Genomic DNA, 19,673 nt, shown 5'->3' on the forward strand with positions numbered 1-19,673 from the left:
ATCGAGAATCGATTCTTATTGGCGCAGTAGTATGCAAACTGCAGTACGTGACGTCACGCGCATTACATTGTGCCAGCCATTAATTACTCCCGGATGTCTGACCACCGTGATCGTTAAAGCGGCGAATCTGATATACTAATGATCAATGATCCATCGCGCGCCTATAAATAGTAACTTAGTATTAAACGCGGTGCCTTTCGTCGAGCTCTCTCAAGGCGACCGAACGCGCGGCAGATCTGATTGCTCTCTCGGATTCTCGGAAAGGCGAATTAAGGATTCCGCTTTCGAGGAGCATATACCACCCAATGTAGAAGCATACATACATACATATTATGTATGATCGGGCCGACGATGGTATCGCGGTGTCGTAATAAGAACGTGTCCGCCATCGAAAGACCGGGGAAAATTAACGTTCTCGAAATTTTGATCGAGTCGGGAATTATTCCCGCGTCCTCCTTTCTTGCCGTTTACGCCTTTCATTCTCTCTGTGTCGCCCGCTTTTACAAAAGAACCGACGCGGACCCTATCTCTCTCTTTCTCTCTCGACTAAATCGAATAAATCAAATTATCATATTAATACAGACGCGTCGTCGCGTCTCTCATTATTCATTTACGCCGGGGCTAATATCTCATAAATGTCCGGCGAACGCGCGGGATCATAAATCTGCGATTTCGCGACCAGGCGGAATTTCGCGTCACGCGCGATTTCCAGAAATCGGGGCGGCAGCCGAAATCTTTTTTATGGAAATCGATGACATTTAAACTTTTTATTTTTACATTCGTCATTACGTATCGATCTTAGGAATTTCGTGGAACTGAGCCGCACTCATCGCTTCTCGGAGGATTTTTATTTATCATTTTTATGCACTGCGTAGAAAAACGTGGCAATAAGAGACGAGTCTCTCTCTCTTTTTTTTTTTTTAAAAAAGAAGTCGGCGATAAACTCGGGGGAGAAAAAAATCGCGAACGACTAGATATTAAACCTTCAATTTTCTTTCTTACAACTCCGGTTCCTCCTGGAATGCGACTCTCCTCTGTATTAGCGTTATTCTCTTTGCCCGAAATGCTCGGAAGGGAAGCGGCGAATCGAAGGAGCCTCGAGAGGAGGATAACCCCAATTTGGGCGAGTTCGATCTTCGAATTCGAGCTCACCTCCGGGCGCGAGAGAGCCGAAGGAGAGTCTCACACGCACTCGAAATTATTTCCCGGAAATTCACGCCGTTGAAAGATCATTCCCGCGAGCGAGGGCCGAACGAGAAAGAGAGAGACAAAAATCGAGAGGAGGGGGTAAAAAAGAGAAGCTCACTTTTTCTTTTTTTTTTCTTCCTTTTTGCCTTTTTCACACAAGACGAACACAGCGTCGTGATTCGAGCAATAATTCAATTAGCCCGGAGGATTTAGTGGCGTTGTCGCCATAATTCAAGGCGCGCCGCGCGCGAAGAGAGGCAAAAATAGAAAGAGAAAGGGCGGAAGGGGAGAAACAGGGGGTGAGAGGGTGAGAAGCTAGTGCGCCGCTAGGAGGACCCACCTTGGCATAAATTAGAAGAACAATGCGCGGGACACCAAGGTGGACGAGCGTAATGGCGTCGGACAAGGGTACCCGCGGAGGACGCTAATAATATAAGCCGGTGGTGGTGCCGGGGCCGGAAGAAACGGACACGTCCGAAATTCATGCGCGTTACATATCACGTGTCCGCGCGGCGGTATGCGCGAGGTAATTGGACGCTGGATGCTCGTCGAAAGAGCCAGCGCAAGCTTTAATTCCGCGAGCCTCTACGTGCGCGGCATCGAAATCCGTCTCTCGATAAATAGACGCGTTAAGGGGATCCTAAACGTCTTTGAGAAGTCTGTTGTGGGTTTTCCTGTTTTATCGACAAAATGTGAGGTTAGAGAAACTATGAATCTATTTTTTGGCTGTAGGGATTGGTTTTTGCCTGAAATTGGACCAGACCGAATTGGGCATTGGATAAAGGAATATAAATGAATGTTTAGATATCAATTTGGAAGCTTAGTAGACGAGAATAACTCAACCTACATTTTCCTGTGTACTTTCCCCTTAAGGGGGTCCTAAACGACAAAATGTGAGGTTAGAGAAACTATGAATCTATTTTTTGGCTGTACGGATTGGTTTTTGCCTGAAATTGGACCAGACCAAATTGGGCATTGGATAAAGGAATATAAATGAATGTTTAGATATCAATTTGGAAGCCTAGTAGGCGAGAATAGCTCAACCTACATTTTCCTGTGTACATTCCCCTTAAGGGAGTCCTAAACGACAAAATGTGAGGTTAGAGAAACTATGAATCTATTTTTTGGCTGTACGGATTGGTTTTTGCCTGAAATTGGACCAGACCGAATTGGACATTGGATAAAGGAATATAAATGAATGTTTAGATATCAATTTGGAAGCCTAGTAGGCGAGAATAACTCAACCTACATTTTCCTGTGTACATTCCTCTTAAGGGGGTCCTAAACGACAAAATGTGAGGTTAGAGAAACTATGAATCTATTTTTTGGCTGTACGGATTGGTTTTTGCCTGAAATTAGACCAGACCGAATTGGGCATTGGATAAAGGAATATAAATGAATGTTTAGATATCAATTTGGAAGCCTAGTAGGCGAGAATAACTCAACCTACATTTTCCTGTGTACTTTCCCCTTAAGGGGGTCCTAAACAACAAAATGTGAGGTTAGAGAAACTATGAATCTATTTTTTGGCTGTACGGATTGGTTTTTGCCTGAAATTAGACCAGACCAAATTGGACATTGGATAAAGGAATATAAATGAATGTTTAGATATCAATTTGGAAGCCTAGTAGGCGAGAATAACTCAACCTACATTTTTCTGTGTACATTGCCCTTAAGGGGGTCCTGAACGGATCTGTTTTATCGAACGATTCTTTTTATTGGCAGTTTGTACATACAAAATAAGACCAGCGCGGATTTGGTATTGGATAAAGGAATATAAGTAAATGTTTAGATTTCAATTTGAAAATCTAGTAAACGAGAATAGCTATGTGTGCACAGATACATATGCACGAAAATTTAAGATAAGCTATTCTCGTTTACTAGGTTTCCAAATTGATATCTAAACATTCACTTATTTTCCTTTATGCCAAATCCGTCCTGGTCTTATCTTGTATGTACAAACTGCCAATAACCTATCTAAAAAGAAATAATCGCTCGATCAATAAAACAGATCCGTTTAGAATCCCCTAAAATTGGATTATCTGAAGAATATTAAAAATAAGTGCAATAAATTTTGTACTTTAAAAAATTTTGTCTTTATTTTACTGTTCTTCCTAAATGTAAACCTTTGACACAAAATCTTTCTGAGAAACGAAATGTTACAAAAATAAAAGAAATACTTCATCAGTAATTAAAATTAGATTAACCACAGGATCTATTTCTTTAAGTGATTCTTGCATCTAAGATTAGACAGAATTTGAAATTCTAAAAAGTTAGCGATTTGACAGTAGACAAGCTGACACTGGAGCAGAATTCTAAGAATATAATTTTATCAGTCAAGCCCGGGAACGAATGTGGAAATTCATTCGTAATACATGTGTCCATCGGCCCCGTCGTTGCCCTCTCGGGCAATGAGAAGGGGTTCGTCGTTGAAGAAGCCACTGCTGACGGCAGCAGGACACACAAACGTCAGAGTACCCAGGATGACCGGGGCTCGCGATTCTATTTCACCGGGAACCGTTATATTGCAACGTCTTCCGAAATTAAAACGCTTGGATTGTTTCCAACGTGTGCCCGGATGGATGGTTGTTTCGTTTCTCACGAGCTCAATAATTGTGTCAAATGGTTCATTTCTCAATCTTTTTGAAAATCATTTATTGATCTGTCAAACATTAAAACAATATGAACAAAGATGTCGAATAACTTTTTATACAAAAATCTTCTCAAACTATTCTCAAGTATTTTTCACAAAATTTTTATCCATCTTTTTAGGCCCGGATCTAAATATTTTATGCTACAAATGGAATAAAAATTGTGTCTAGATTGTTTATCTGAATATTACAATATCCGAGTGTTACTGTGTGTCCCAAGACATATAAAAGAGTTACTAAAGCGCGAGGTCCCGAGGGCCCGATCGAGAAAGCCGAGGGACCCTTCGTAACGTAGGGCCCGAAAAGGACGCACGGTAAAACCGGTAGGGCCCGTGCCCTAGATTTCGGTCGATCGACTCGGCAGTTTCCGAGTGAAGTGTCCGAGAGGGAGAAGCTAGAAAAGAGGGAGGAAAAAAAGGAAAAAGATTACAAGCCCGAGGTGGACGATGACCCCGGGGTCAGCTGGAAGGGTCAGTGATGTCCGACCGATGACCCGGGGCCCGCCCTGAACATTCCCGTGTACAATTATAAATGCATTAAATCCATCCCCCGTACAAGATAATATTTAAATCGCACCGAGAAAGAGACGGGTTAAAGAACACCCTGCGCGCGCCGCTCTTTCACCAAAGGGTTGTCTCCGATTTTATTGCGTGCGCATTGGTGTCGCGGTGCTATTTTATTACGTGTATTTTCTGTTATAAATATTCACCCGGTTCTCTCCCTCCTTATTTTTAAACGGGGTGCAACCCGAAAAAAGATAGTCCTCCTCTTTTATTTACGCGCTTTCTGTCAATTATTTATGTGCGCAAAGTGCGTTGGGAATTTAGATTGCAATATCTGAATTCACGAATTTTGTCTAAGAACAGAACAAAGGCATTTAGAGACGTGACTCAAGACTATAATTCAAAGTTGTGTATTCGATCGATATTTTACTTAAAAAGGCTATCGAAACTGATTCAGATCAGATTTGAAAGTTCAACTTGTGTAATAAGCATTATAATAGAAATATATGATATAAATATATGTATATAATATTTTTTATATTTTTAAATTATGGTTTATTTTAATGATACATGATGCAATTAATCCATTAATGTGCATTAGTTAATTAACTAATTTTTATGAAGTGTTTGTAATACAAATATAATGTTATATGAAAAAGTTCTATTTTGGATGAATGTAACACTTTGCACAGAAAACTCGATAACATAAAAATTAAAAGAAATCTGAAATTTTAGTTGTATAGTTACTTTTTGTTTTGACAGATAACTTATTTTATAGAAAAAAAATCTTTTTAAAAAGAACTTAATTTTTCACATTTTTATTAAGATCTTCGAAATTATAAGAAATAAAACAACGATAAATTATAATTGAAAAAATATAAAAAATTCCGTATTTTTTTATAATTTATTACAAACACGATAATAAAAAAGAATAAGAAAAAAATCTTATCAAAAATAAAAAAAATATTTCATATAATTACTCTCTGTGTTTACTAATTTATAATAAAAAATATATAAATAATATAATTACTTTATAATTAAATTTAATATAATTTATAAACAAAAATATAATGCAATTATTGTAACATGTATAATTTCAACATAAGCAATAAAAGATTTTGCGTTGCGTTATGTTTTGATGTAGTAAATGTAATCTGTCGAATGCGATAACGTTGTTTATAATTATGCTTTCGTATGATTATTTTGTTTATAATTAATAATGTTTATTTTGCAAATATCCATTAAGCAAACAGAATAATTAATGATAGATTGGCACAGCCTTAACCCTCAACGTTTTACGTCATTTATACATATAATGTATCATATCATGTTATATATATATATTTTGTTTTAGCAAAACACGCGGCGTTATAAGACATACTATTTTGTAAAATAATCTAATAATTTTAATTATTATTTTTACTCTTTGTGGTTATCTACATGTTTTATTTATGTTATCTCTATCTTATTGCTTAATTTCTTCCAAAAAATTACATAGATTAAACAAGTGAGAAAGGGTACATATTATTTTGCAAAGTAATCAAAAAGCGACATACAAATAAGTACTGCATTTGATTTGCTTTTCAAACCATGAACTCTCATTTAATGACTTCTATCTTCATTTTTTTGCGGCGAATTTTTCTTCAGACTATATCATAAAATTAAATAAGTCAGCTAATTTCTGAACAGTCCTCTATCTAATCTTTTTAACACTTATTTATCTATCTTAATAATCCTATGTAAATATCTCTATTAGGTATTATTTTTTCAACATACTTTTGTACACTTTTCGCACTATCTGATGTATTATCACTGTTTGCTTAAGATTCGCGCAGTTATTCTTTACAATCCCATTGCAATAATACGTCAGGAGAGAACCGTCACGTCCCGGGATGCTCGATAAAACTTCGCATCTTTGCGTATGGGTGTGTCTACCTGCAGGCGAGCGGTCAGTTTGTAACGGCAACAATAAGAACTTGTCAGAAGCGAAACTAAAGAATCGTTAAGAAACGGCGTTTACCGTTTTATATTGCGTGTGTTTTCCCTTATAAATCCTCCGGGGCGAAGTCTAACCCTTTCGCGCCGAAGGGTTTCTCGCTACCTAAGGTCCGAAGGCCCAGGCGAGGAGCTCTCGCATTACAATAAGCCCGAGAAAAGGAGAGATATGGAGCGTCGCGTCGGGCGAAACTGTTCCTCCACGTGCATAGAACGGAGGAAAGACGAAAAGAGCAGGACAGGTCAGAATCGGACAATGAGATATATCGCGGCATTGCGTATATATATATATATATATATATATATATATATATATATATATTCGTGTGTCTCTCGCCTCGAGTTTACGATGCGTGCTTAAACACACGGCTCTTCTGCTCGGGTCGTTATTCGTTGCCGGAACATTTCGGACAGGCGCGCAATATTTGCATTCGCCGGTCTGTTTTGCTCCGCACGATTTTAGCGGCTCGCGAAAAATCGTTAAAAACTGCGCCTCGCTGTTTCCTCGTTCTTTTTTCAACGCGATATTGCGTCGGATTATTTTAATTATTTTTATATTTATTCATTTTATTAATATGCAGGACGTGTCTAAATAAGTGCGAAAAAGGGGATGATTTTTTGTCAAAAATTTCTTCGTCTTTTTTTATCGTGATATTGCGTCAGATTATTTTAATTATTTTTATACTTATTTATTTTATTAATATGCAGAACGTGTCTAAGTAAGTGCGAAAAAGGGGATGATTCTTTGTCAAAAATTTCTTCGTCTTTTTTTTATCGTGATATTGCGTCGGATTATTTCAAGTATTTTTATTATATTTATTTATTTTATTAATATGCAGGACGTGTCTAAATAAGTGCGAAAAAGGGGATGATTCTTTGACAAAAATTTCTTCGTCTTTTTTTATCGTGATATTGCGTCGGATTATTTCAATTATTTTTATTATACTTATTTATTTTATTAATATGCAGGACGTGTCTAAATAAGTGCGAAAAAGGGGATGATTCTTTGTCAAAAATTTCTTCGTCTTTTTTTATCGTGATATTGCGTCGGATTATTTTAATTATTTTTATATTTATTTATTTTATTAATATGCAGGACGTGTCTAAATAAGTGCGAAAAAGGGGATGATTTTTTGTCAAAAATTTCTTCGTCTTTTTTTTATCGTGATATTGCGTCCACATAATTGTAATTATTTTTATAATATTTATTTATTTTATATTAATATACAGGGTGTATCTAAATAAGTACGGAAAATTTTAAGAGATGATTCTTTGCCGCTGTTTCTTCGTCTTTTTTAATCATGATATTGCATCCATTATTTTAATTATTTGTATCGTGATACTGCGTCCCATTATTTTAATTATTTTTATTGTATTTATTTATTTTATTAATATACAGAGAGTATCTAAATAAATGCGACAAATTTTAGGAGATGATTTTTTGTCGAAAATTAAGAGCGGTTTCTTATATAAACATATACTCTTATAGTCCTTCCTGAGGAGTTACAAAAAATATCAAGCTTTTATTTTTTTTTTCTCAAATTATAGACAAATTAAAAAAATGAAACTTGGCCCTATTTTCCACCAATAAATATTTAAAAAAATAAAAACTTAATTTTTACTTTTTCTTAGAAAAGTGTAATTCCTCAGAGAGGGATCTAAGAATATATATTTATATAGAAACCTCCCTTGAATCATCTCTTAAAATTTTTCGCATTCATTTAAACACACCCTACATATAATTTTCTTATAGAAATCTCATAATGAAATGTAATCAAAAACATGTTATTAATTAATCTTAAAGAAATTTTCCGACTGCCAATAACAAACGCTGTTGGCCAAATGAGGGGCTTCTGCGATTCATCAAAAATCGCTTGGATATGAGAATCAGACGTGGATTTGTCATCGAATGCGCGACGTTGTGTCTCTTCTTCAGAGGAGACGGATCGATCGAAGGAATCGGTCGTTTCTATTCGGAGGCAACAACGGTATACCGGGTGTTTTCGGGCGGTCCAGAGCTAGGCAGCGGCAGATAAGCGAACATCCACCCCGGCATATCGATCGGAATTTCCGATTCAATTTTCTACGTCCTCGTCCTCCCTCATCCCCTCGATGTAGAGCAACGGCGAAACGGCATGCATTAAACATCGTGCATCACGCATGCCGGCGCACTTGATCCATCGGCGCGACGTCAGACATAAATGCGTCCGTCAGTCGGGACGTGATATATCAGAGGTATACTTATGATATCCTTCCGATGTATTCGATCGGCACGTCGTTCCGCTTTCTTGATATTTAACGACGGACCGTCATTTAAGAATAGTATTCAGATGAAATAATAAAAGTAAAAGTTTTTCGAAGAAAAATATTTACTCAGGTCTTCTTTTCCCAATAAGAGAAAATTAACACGCGTCGATATTCAATGATATCAACTATCGAGTAGAAAACGTTAATTAATTATGCGGAGAAGAAGGTTGGGGATATATCTATGTAATTAATTCTCTTTCGATTTTTTGCGGCGAGTTTTATTTTAAATGAGACGCGATTTTTTAACTTCTGAATTTTAATTGCTATATGATTAGTCAGTTTCGATTAAGAAATGTTATCCGAGTGACAAACCGCGAAATCGTGCTTTCTAATTAAATTGTTTTTATTTATGTAATTAATAAACATGATATAATATAATTCAATATATTAAAATATAATATAATTTTGATTTTATAGTATATTATATTTTATATGTTTTATATTATATTTTAATAATATATAATATTAGAATTAATAATTGTTCAAATTAATATATTAATATATAATATATTATAATATATTAATATATAATATATTATAATATATTAATATATCATATATTATAATATATTAATATATAATATATTAATATATAATATATTATAATATATTAATATATAATATATTATAATATACTAATATATAATATATTAATATATAATATATTAATACATTAATATATAAACTAATATATTAATATACAATAGATATAATAGCATAAACCTGTAATAAAATAAAAATTAGTTTAAAAAATAATTACGCTCTTTTAGATCTTGCGTGAGTCTTAGGGCTTCTATATGGTGGTAGCCGTCCTCTTGATCGATTCCGCAATCAGTTCTTATTATTATACCGGACACATATTCGCGAATATTCACGCGCACACACACATACGTACGCCGCGCATCCGTTTTCTATCCTCGTCGAGAGGCGCGGCGGTCTGCTCTATTATTACACGAAATTGCCTGGGAAAACTTTCATTAACTTGTCCGATGCCTAATTCATGAGAGACGGACCGACGCGATACCGTATAATCCGCGCCCGAGGCGCCCGCGCGCGGCGCCGCGAACAGGGGGACGCGAAGGGTGGCTGAGGAGGATGCACGGGGATGAGAGAAGAGGACACAATCGGCGAAATGATTTCGGCGGTACCGAAATGAAATAAAGATGATCTCTCGCGCCCGGCGGTCTTTTCTGCGGACGCGATGCCGATGGCTGCGGGTGGAATTGAAAATCGATTCAGACGCGTGTATATATATATATATATATATATATATGTGTGTGTGTGTGTGTGTGTGTGTGTGTGTGTATGTGTGTGTAAAAGCCCTCCAAGTATTCTGCGAATCATTTTGCGCTGATGCGCAGGTATCTGTCATCTTGCGCTAATCATCGCACTTCGAATCATCGACCTGTCAAATTTTATTCGCGAGATCAATCATCATATTTCGCGGGTTCAAAGTTTATAAATCGCGTCTCGATAGTTGATTTTAAGGAATTTCTTATATATTTTATTGTTTCATGTATATACATATCTCTAAAAACTCACCTTTAAAAAAAGGTAAAAAAAGGCGACCAGTTAAGGGCACGCCATTAACAAAAATTATCCATTGCAAACCCATGTACAATAGAATTGTATGAAAAATTATCGATTATAAACCCATGTACAATCGTAACAAAAGTAATGAAATAAAAAAAAAATTGCGCCAAGTGAAAGTAGAAACTTGTACCAGTGGAAAATTAAAGTTGCAGACATATATAGAGTCGTATAATGAATCAATAAAAATTTAAATTTGCAAATGTAGAATTGTACCATAAAAAAACTTATCTTATAAAAAAAAAGATAAACAAGATGCCAAGTCCATGCGTCATGTGAAAAAGTGTTAAACAAAAAAGTATTTTTAAGTAAAAAAATCTATTAATTGACAAAAATTTATGTTCTAAAATTAATATCTCTACAAAAAGTAATGTCCAATTATTGCGCGAATAAATAAACATTTTTATAAAAAATTAAAATTTAAAAACTTATGCAAATTTAAAATTAATATAAAATAAAAAGAAATAAAAAAATTTTAGTTAAAAAAACTGGGCGCGCTGCTAAATAATATTCTAATGATATTAAAATTAAATTGTTACTTTTAAACTCATTGCAGCGCGCCCAGTTTTTTTAACTAAAATTTTTTTATTTCTTTTTATTTTATATTAATTTTAAATTTGCATAAGTTTTTAAATTTTAATTTTTTATAAAAATGTTTATTTATTCGCGCAATAATTGGACATTACTTTTTGTAGAGATATTAATTTTAGAACATAAATTTTTGTCAATTGATAGATTTTTTTACTTAAAAATACTTTTTTGTTTAACACTTTTTCACATGACGCATGGACTTGGCATCTTGTTTATCTTTTTTTTTATAAGATAAGTTTTTTTATGGTACAATTCTACATTTGCAAATTTAAATTTTTATTGATTCATTATACGACTCTATATATGTCTGCAACTTTAATTTTCCACTGGTACAAGTTTCTACTTTCACTTGGCGCAATTTTTTTTTTATTTCATTACTTTTGTTACGATTGTACATGGGTTTATAATCGATAATTTTTCATACAATTCTATTGTACATGGGTTTGCAATGGATAATTTTTGTTAATGGCGTGCCCTTAACTGGTCGCCTTTTTTTACCTTTTTTTAAAGGTGAGTTTTTAGAGATTATATCATTCATTTTTGTATATGATAAGCATCTTTAAATAAATAAGCAAATTCAATTTTTCTGGCATTTTCTTATTTTAGGTACATATATATCCAATAATTAATATACAAAATTAAATATTATTCATCACACAATTTGTATCAAAATAATATATTTTTAAAAATTTATTTTAAATTTATTTAATCATTTTTATCATTGTGATTGTAGTGGCAAGGATTTTATTGCTCAGTGTCATTGCAAGCATCTGGCCTGTATATCATAATATATTGTGTAATACATTGGCTAAGTATGACAATATGGATTTTGATAGATTCCCATGGAATATTGGAATTTTGTCGGACTTGCAGTCATCCACCACATATGCAGCCTACAATTAAAGAACGCATTTATTCCATATTATTTGCTTCCGTTATTGGCATAGTGCACATTTTTATATATCTCAATGCTGTAGATAGCAAAACATTTTGAAAACATCTATCTTTCAATGTTATCTGCTTTTTTGAAAATATTGCAGCAAATTTATTATGGCAATATGCTTGTCCTCCTGCAGTTAAAGAGGCTTAGTACTTTAATATAATCTTTATTATTTGTATCATTTCCTTTTTCTTGGGAATTACAGCAATGCTTTTGTACTATATTGTCTTGCATCCCTCAAAAAGACAACATACTTCAAACGCACCAGTTCAAGCAATGTAACTTTGATATTTATTTACTTTAAAAAATGAGAGATAAACTATACAATATGCAATTAACCTTATCTTATGACTTTTATAAATCTTATGATAAAATCTAACTCTCTCTTAATCTTTATTATGAAAAGAATCTCGGTATTATATGAAATAATTTCATTGTAATTAATAGTTTAACTTTCAAAAATTTTGCAAAATAAAATAACTCATACATTGTATTTCTACCATATATATAAAAAAAAGATAGGTAAATATAAATAAATAAATATATATTTATGATATACAATAAATAAATATATATTTATATTTATATATATATATATATATATATATATATAAAATGTTGGATTTTTATTATATATATATAATTTTAAAAAATCTTTTTTATATGCTATTGAATTTTAATACATACAATTTTGATTATATGTATTTTAATTGATTATATTTATAAGTATTTTTATATTATCTTAAAAAGACTGCATAGAATTATTTGTGCGACACTCTTATATGTATGTATAATTAATAGGGACCAACTACACATTTTTTTCCACTGAATAAAAACAATCTCAATATTAAAATTAAATTATAAAAAAGATACTGTGATATTTTATTGATGAGAAATGTACATTTATAATTGTATTAAATACAAAAATAAACATGCCATGAATTACTATATATACATATTTTCATAATTATCAAACTTAAAAATATAATATTGTTACCAAAGAAGAAAGCACTATTTAAAAACTCTAAAAGTTCATAATTTGTTAAATTAGTAATTAAATACTGCATTTTGTATAATTTTTAAGCTTTATTCTTTTATTTTTCTTTATTTAATTGAATAGATATTAACATCCAATGTAGCATACAGATTAAATTAACAACCAAAAAAATAAATCTTAACTTTGAAATATATTTTTGTTTCTTTTAAATATCAATCAACTGGATTTTGTACTACTATTAATATGAATTCTTTATCTGGTGCCATCATAATTTTATGTTTTTTGCTACGTATGCGCAAGAAAGTTAAATCATTTGTTGGATTCAAGTCACGTACGACAGAACGAGCTTTATCTGACAATTGACTTATCAAACCTGCGTATTGAACTGTTGTCGTATTATCTAATGTTGACTTTATAGGAATACCTAAAACAAATATAATTTTATAAATTTTTGTTTACAACTACAAGTAAATCATGTCAATGATCTCATGTAATACCTTCTGCATTCACCACTATTGTTCCAACTACCCTTTTATGACACTGAATTTGTTTCATAGTTTCTTCAACCTCTTATAAATTATTTCATCGAAATTTATTAATAAAATTTTTATTTTAAATATTCCAATAACGGAAGCAAATCATATGGAATAAATGCGTTCTTTAATTGTAGGCTGCATATGTGGTGGATGACTGCAAGTCCGACAAAATTCCAATATTCCATGGGAATCTATCAAAATCTATATTGTCATACTTAGCCAATGTATTACACAATATATTATGGTATATATAGGCCAGATGCTTGCAATGACACTGAGCAATAAGATCCTTGCCACTACAATCACAATGATAAAAATGATTAAATAAATTTAAAATAAATTTAAAAAAATATATTATTTTGATACAAAGTGTGTGATGAATAATATTTAATTTTGTATATTAATTATTGGATATATATGTACCTGCAATAAGAAAATGCCAGAAAAAATTGTAAAATAGTTCCTATAGCACTGATATTAGATTTATCTTGTTAAGCTAATCGAATGCTGCGATGATAACTAGCCATTGTCCAACCCATGCTCACAAGTGAGCTGATAATGCTACCTGCTTGATGTACAACTGAAAAAAATATAGAAGCTAATTAAGAAAATTATTAAAAATATATGCATACTCATACATAGGCATTTATATAATTGAAATATTATTGAAATAATAGCAAAATATCTGATTTTGTATCACAGACTGTAAACTTGCACATAAATTATTATGACAATAAATTTGCAAATAATAACATTAAAATTGAATGTAAAAATTGAAATTGAAAATATCTAACCCCGCACGCTGTCAATATAGCGGAGGGCAACTATCGCCGTCTGTTGTAAAACGTGCGAGATGGACATTTCCAATACATGCATCTATTCATGTGTTGTGTACGTGTGATATATGTGTGCGCATGTGTTGTATACGTGTGAATACGTGTAGCACGATACTACTATGTTTGCGTGGTCGATGATGATGATAATAATAATGATGATGACGGGGACGTTTCTTAAAAGAAATTTTTCATATTTCGACTTTGCAATTATATATCTCTGCTTACAAATCACGTAGAGCAGAAATAAAGACACTTTTATTATATAATTCAAACTCAATCTATCGATTAAGTCTAGTATAAACTCGATTGCTTCAGCCGTTATTGAGAATTCGAAATATTATAAAGACTCAAATGTCCGACTCGCGTTAAGATACACGGTGTCTCGGCTACGCCCTTAACTGGTCGCGAGACACTACCGTGTCTCTTGATTTGTATTTAAATAATGTATAAAAAATATATATATTATTATACACTACTTAAAAAAATAAAGAATGAAAATTAGACTATTTTCAAACTGCTGTTGAAATTGAAGAAAATTTTTTTATGCAGCTACAGAATGTCAAAAATATGTAATTTTAAAGATTAAAGCAATACCTTCTTTTTTTCAAACCGCAGAATAAGGAAAAGAAAAAATTTGTTAAATCACCGATAGCGTGTTAAAGTTTAAACTTTAAGCTTGAAAATTGTTTTTTAATTTATTCGCCGAGACAGCGGTTTGAAAGTAGTCTAATTTTTAAGGTGTGAAAAGTGTTTCCTTTTTTTTTAAAGTAGTGTACCTATATATCTTATTATATCTTCTTATTTTTTTTATTTTTAAAGCATTAGATTGTCATTGATAGTACTTTACAAATAGATCTACTGATAGATTTGATTTTATTAATTATTGATTTTAATTGCCCTCCTAATTTTCCGAAGAAATTTCTTATTACCCGAAGATATGGATCCAGGAATTACCATATTTTAGGCTCTATTTAATTGCAAATATAAATAATGGGATTTCTTCGATTAAATTGAATAATTTGTTTAAATCGAGGAGCGCACCGGGTTTAAATCACCTCTTTCCTGCCACCTAACTAACGTGACGTCAACCACCAGCTGTTGCTCGACCCGTCAAACCAGGATCCTTTCGAGGAAGCTTCGGTATCTTCTTGAGGTTTCTTACCGACGTCTTGCCGACGAATACCGACGTCCTGATAATCCGCTAAAAAATTACAGTCGGTGTGACAAGTCGACAGACCCAGTCGGTGATTTTATCGACGCCATGTATGCATAAGAGATAATCAAGGATAAAGTATCGATTTGCAATGATTACCATAAAACGACGCTCGTTAGCGAACAATCATTCAAGCTGTCATATACAATTTCCTCATCTTCCTATCACCATCCTTTGTCTCCTCGTGGCGTTTTCATGCAACTCATCTAGCTTTCTTTTTTCCCCATACTCGTCAGAAACGAGAAGAAGAGAGAATAAAGAGCCCCCGGACATTTATGGTCGCTCGCGTGTGCGATTTTGAGCGAGAAAAATTCCTCTCCCGCAAATTCTTCGCCACCCTCCATTTTGTTCCCTCTCTCTCGCGAGGGATATTTGATAAACGCTACTTCGTTAAGCCGCGTCGGGAGCGCACCAAGACGAAGACTCGCTCCCGAAGGGAGCAAGAGGGCAATTCTTCTCGCGCCCTTCCTTTGCGTGCCGCGATTGCGTGCGCGGAAACGATAGCTGAAGAGTCCTCTCGTGACCTCACGCGAGTATCTTTACGGTGGCCGCCTGCTCTTTTGTCTTCCCCACGCAATCGTTTAAAGGTCACAATGCACATATGCACGTAGAACGATCGTGCTGTAATCAGAGATCGTGAAAAGAGAAAGATGGTTGCAATCTGCAATGTTAAAGTGTCATTATCTCCTTGATTGTCTCGCTTTTTATCGATCTTAATAAGAATTTACAATGACACGTGCGCGACTATAGATCCAAATGGATGGAAATTTTCTGTAGACCGTGATACGATTTGAAACATGTGACATCTATTATATACTATTTAACACAAATCGTTCCACTTGAATTGGAAGTGGATTGAAGTGGAAATTCCACTTGGATTGAAGTGGAAAGATTTGTGGTATATAGTATTTAATAGATAACATATATTATGTTAAATTAAAACTTCTGTTAACCGTGATATGATTTGAAACATGTGATATCTATTATATACTATATAATGCAAATCTTTCTACTGTGAAGTGGAAAGATTTGTTATATAGTATTTATAAAATAAAAGATCAATAGTTTTGTATGTAAAATTTAATAGATAAATCTTGTCATTAATCAACGAAAACATATTTATTGTGTAAAATAAAAAATAGATGCACAATGTATTATTTTTACATCTTTTTTCAGTTGTTTTAATAATTTCACATTTAAGTTTACTTAAAGGGTTGCTGACCATGACTGTTTTATCGACTTTGAATTCAAGGGCTTTTCTTTTTATTGGCAATACAAATTGAAAAATCCTTACAATTAAAGTACTGATAATAATGAACGGGAAGCGCTGTAATTTCGTATAAAAAATAATAAAAGTTAAAAAATTACAGTTTTTTATCGGCCTCTTGCATCAGCTCATAACAATACTTATTTAATACGAAAGTTCTGCAGTTTATTTGTGCACAAAATATGGCGCTCCCAATAGAGATAACATGAAAGAATAATACAGAAGAATAATACTTTTGTGGAAGATTTTTCAATCTGTATATTCAAGAAAAAGTGAACCTAACCTAACTTAAAGTCGGTAAAACAGAACAATGGTAACATGCCCTTAACACAACAGCAATATCTTAAATTAACACACGAATGTGCTAAATATATATATTAACACAAAAGTTTTAACGGGGATCGTTTTTAACAAGACAACACAAATTTTCCTACTGTGTTGTTTTCAATCACCGGTGAAAAAATCACCAGAAATTTCAATGCACGGGCAAGCATGTTTTATGGAAAAATTGCTTTATATGAATAGGGGATAAACACCTTTCGTGTATTTGACGCATTACATCTAACACAAGATACAAGTAAAAATCACGCGACGACATGCGATTACGTTTAAGAAAGAATCAGAATAACCGGACAACTGTGGGATCTCTTCAGATTTGTATTTGTGCGAATAAGTAGCCGGTGAGATAAAACATTCTCGAAGGATGCTGCAATCTTTGAAACAAGCTTTTAGACTGACAGAAATCTTTGGAAAATTGATATTTGCGTATTAAAAAGTGGTAGGTTTGTAGAAGATTTTCATCGAAACAAAAAATCGATAAAATTGCAGTTAAATCTAAATTTTTTAAACAGGATGATAAGATTAAATAATTTAATAATTGAGTTAAAATATAATTTATGTTAAAATAAAAAGGAAAATATTATAAAGAGTTCACGAGCGAAAAACGAAAACAAAAAAGAAAAAAATGATAAAATTATGTTTACAAAAGTTATAAAAAATTATAAATATGTAAGTATGATAGAAAAAGAGAAAACAGTTGAAGATACTTTGATATAATTTTTAAATATATTTTTATAAAACGAAATTATGACCAAAAAAATGTGCTTTATAAGTGTTTAAAGTTCAAGATAAAACCGAAAGATATTAAAATCGAGCTTCTATCAAAGATATTAAAACGACTCATCATTTTTATTCGGATTGCACAGATTTTATCTGTCTATATCTATGTAAAAATGTTTTAATATCAAAATTGTGCATCAAATATTAAATATCTAAAAGTGCTTGATTTTTGCTGTTTTCTACCAAATACTGTCAGATTGTCAGATTCTCAAAATTATTATCAATCTGCTCGTAATTTCGCAAAATGCAACACTGCTCGTCGACGTCGGTGGTATTTTCTGTCAATCATCGTGCATCGTGCATCGACGTGCTGATTATCGTTTACTATATTGCAGTCGGAAATGTACTTCCCACGTCATTAATTTATCTTCTGCCTTGAAATTAACTAGATGCGTGTCTAGTTTTTTCACGGTTTACACAACACGGCACGTTACGTGCCATACGTTAAGATTATACTTTGCTTGGCAACAAAGATTACAAATAGCTGCTACTATGTTACATCTCTAATATGTGTATTCGAGTTTGTCCTCCTGCGGCTATGTGTCTATGCACAGGGTGTCTCGAAACTATATCGCGTTTGCTTGTAGTTGTTCCTTTCTTAGATAATAATTTTTCAACGAGTAAAATTTTATATTTTGTTAATTTTTATTTTTTTGTTAAATTAATTTAATAATAATTTTTTATAATATTTAATAATATTAATTATTTATTTAATAATGTTAATATTAATATATAATATATAAAATTTTATATATATATAATATATATAATATATTTATATATTATTAAATGTACAAATATTATAATTATTATTAATAAATAAGAAATATACAGAATTGCACACTATTCAAAAAATTGAACAGTTTTATTTTTCTTATCATTCTATGAATTATAATAAATTTAAATATCAAGAATGAAATGTAATTGCGCAATTATTTTATAAGAAACTACTTTTTTAATGTCAAAAAAATTTTAATGCACACACAAACTGTCTTGAATATCGAAAGCTATTAAATTTGATAAAAAAACCGGATTTATTATTCTTGACATCAAATTGACGAAATAATTTCATGTTTATTCCTTGAGATAATTACTACACTGTGTCCATTAGTCTAATGGAAAAATACGGCATTATCGGAACACCCCGTATATTAATTCGTGTGCGCCGACCTTACTTGCATGTTGGTCTGGAAAATGCAATTTCTCACGAATAGCAATTTAGCTAGTCACGTCAACATTTAAGCCAATGTGCTTTTCCTCAAGCTATCGTGAATTGAAACTTATTTTTTTTTTGAAATATGCGAAAAAGAAGCAACATACAATGTAAGTACACCGGAAACTTGTTGCAAACGTTATGAGTGCATCCCGATAAACCATTTTGATAATATTAAGAATTGATCTAATTTTTGCCTTTAAAGTTTTTCCCCAAAAATATACAAATAATTATTTGCGACGTCTATCTCGAATTCATATGCAGTTCCGGGAAAATATTTTTATATATATAACAATATAAAATTATGTACAAATATATAAAATTATACATATAATCGCAAAATTATATATGAAATATGTTCATACATAATTAGATAAAAGTGCTTCTTATATATAAATATATATGTTTTATATACAATTTGACATGATTATATATGAACCCTTATAATTTTTATATAACTATGTATAAAAATAGACATATTTCACATATAATTTTACGATTATATGTATAATTATACAATTATTTATACAAATATGATGTTTTTAAATCGGCCAACAGAGTCAAAGCACGAAAAATTAATTATTCAAAATTGTATCTCTTGGTTTGAGATCTCTCTCACTAACAATAAGTTCCATATACAAAAATTAATCTCGAAACTTACATATGGAGAAATAGGCGCGAAAAATATAGGTCCGAAAAGTCGCTGAAGCGGGAATTGAACCCGCGT

The 19,673-nt window shown here is 32.4% G+C and overlaps 1 protein-coding gene and 1 long non-coding RNA gene across 3 annotated transcripts; one reads left to right on the plus strand and one right to left on the minus strand.

Annotated features, from left to right (window-relative positions):
• The first annotated feature begins 6,188 nt into the window (after nt 1-6,188).
• Nucleotides 6,189-8,963, plus strand: LOC146722465 (uncharacterized). Its single transcript, XR_014925166.1, has 2 exons — nt 6,189-6,290; nt 8,142-8,963. It is a non-coding gene; the product is annotated as an uncharacterized LOC146722465 (long non-coding RNA).
• A 3,678-nt stretch (nt 8,964-12,641) lies between these two features.
• Nucleotides 12,642-14,477, minus strand: LOC146722466 (dynein light chain roadblock-type 2-like). 2 transcript variants are annotated; one of them, XM_085484728.1, is made up of 4 exons: nt 14,093-14,477; nt 13,722-13,878; nt 13,260-13,594; nt 12,642-13,186 (listed from the first exon to the last, which is right to left on the minus strand). In XM_085484728.1, exons 3-4 carry the CDS (start codon nt 13,315-13,317, stop codon nt 12,975-12,977), a joined length of 270 nt encoding a protein of 89 aa, XP_085340854.1. In that variant the 5' UTR covers nt 13,318-13,594; nt 13,722-13,878; nt 14,093-14,477; the 3' UTR covers nt 12,642-12,974. The 2 variants fall into 2 exon arrangements, with proteins under 2 accessions (XP_085340854.1, XP_085340853.1); XM_085484727.1 differs by having other exon boundaries at nt 13,722-14,477.
• Between the last annotated feature and the right edge of the window lie 5,196 nt (nt 14,478-19,673).

Source organism: Nylanderia fulva, unplaced genomic scaffold, assembly GCF_048542155.1.
Source record: "Nylanderia fulva isolate GAGA-0341 unplaced genomic scaffold, ASM4854215v1 Scaffold31, whole genome shotgun sequence".
Lineage (NCBI taxonomy): Eukaryota > Metazoa > Arthropoda > Insecta > Hymenoptera > Formicidae > Nylanderia > Nylanderia fulva.

Coding starts and splice junctions, on each gene's coding strand:
- LOC146722466 (XM_085484728.1), bottom strand. CDS start 13,317: ATGAAACAAATTCAGTGTCATAAAAGGGTAGTTGGAACAATAGTGGTG. Junction 13,187..13,259: donor AATAGTGGTGAATGCAGAAG/GTATTACATGAG, acceptor TATTTGTTTTAG/GTATTCCTATAAAGTCAACA.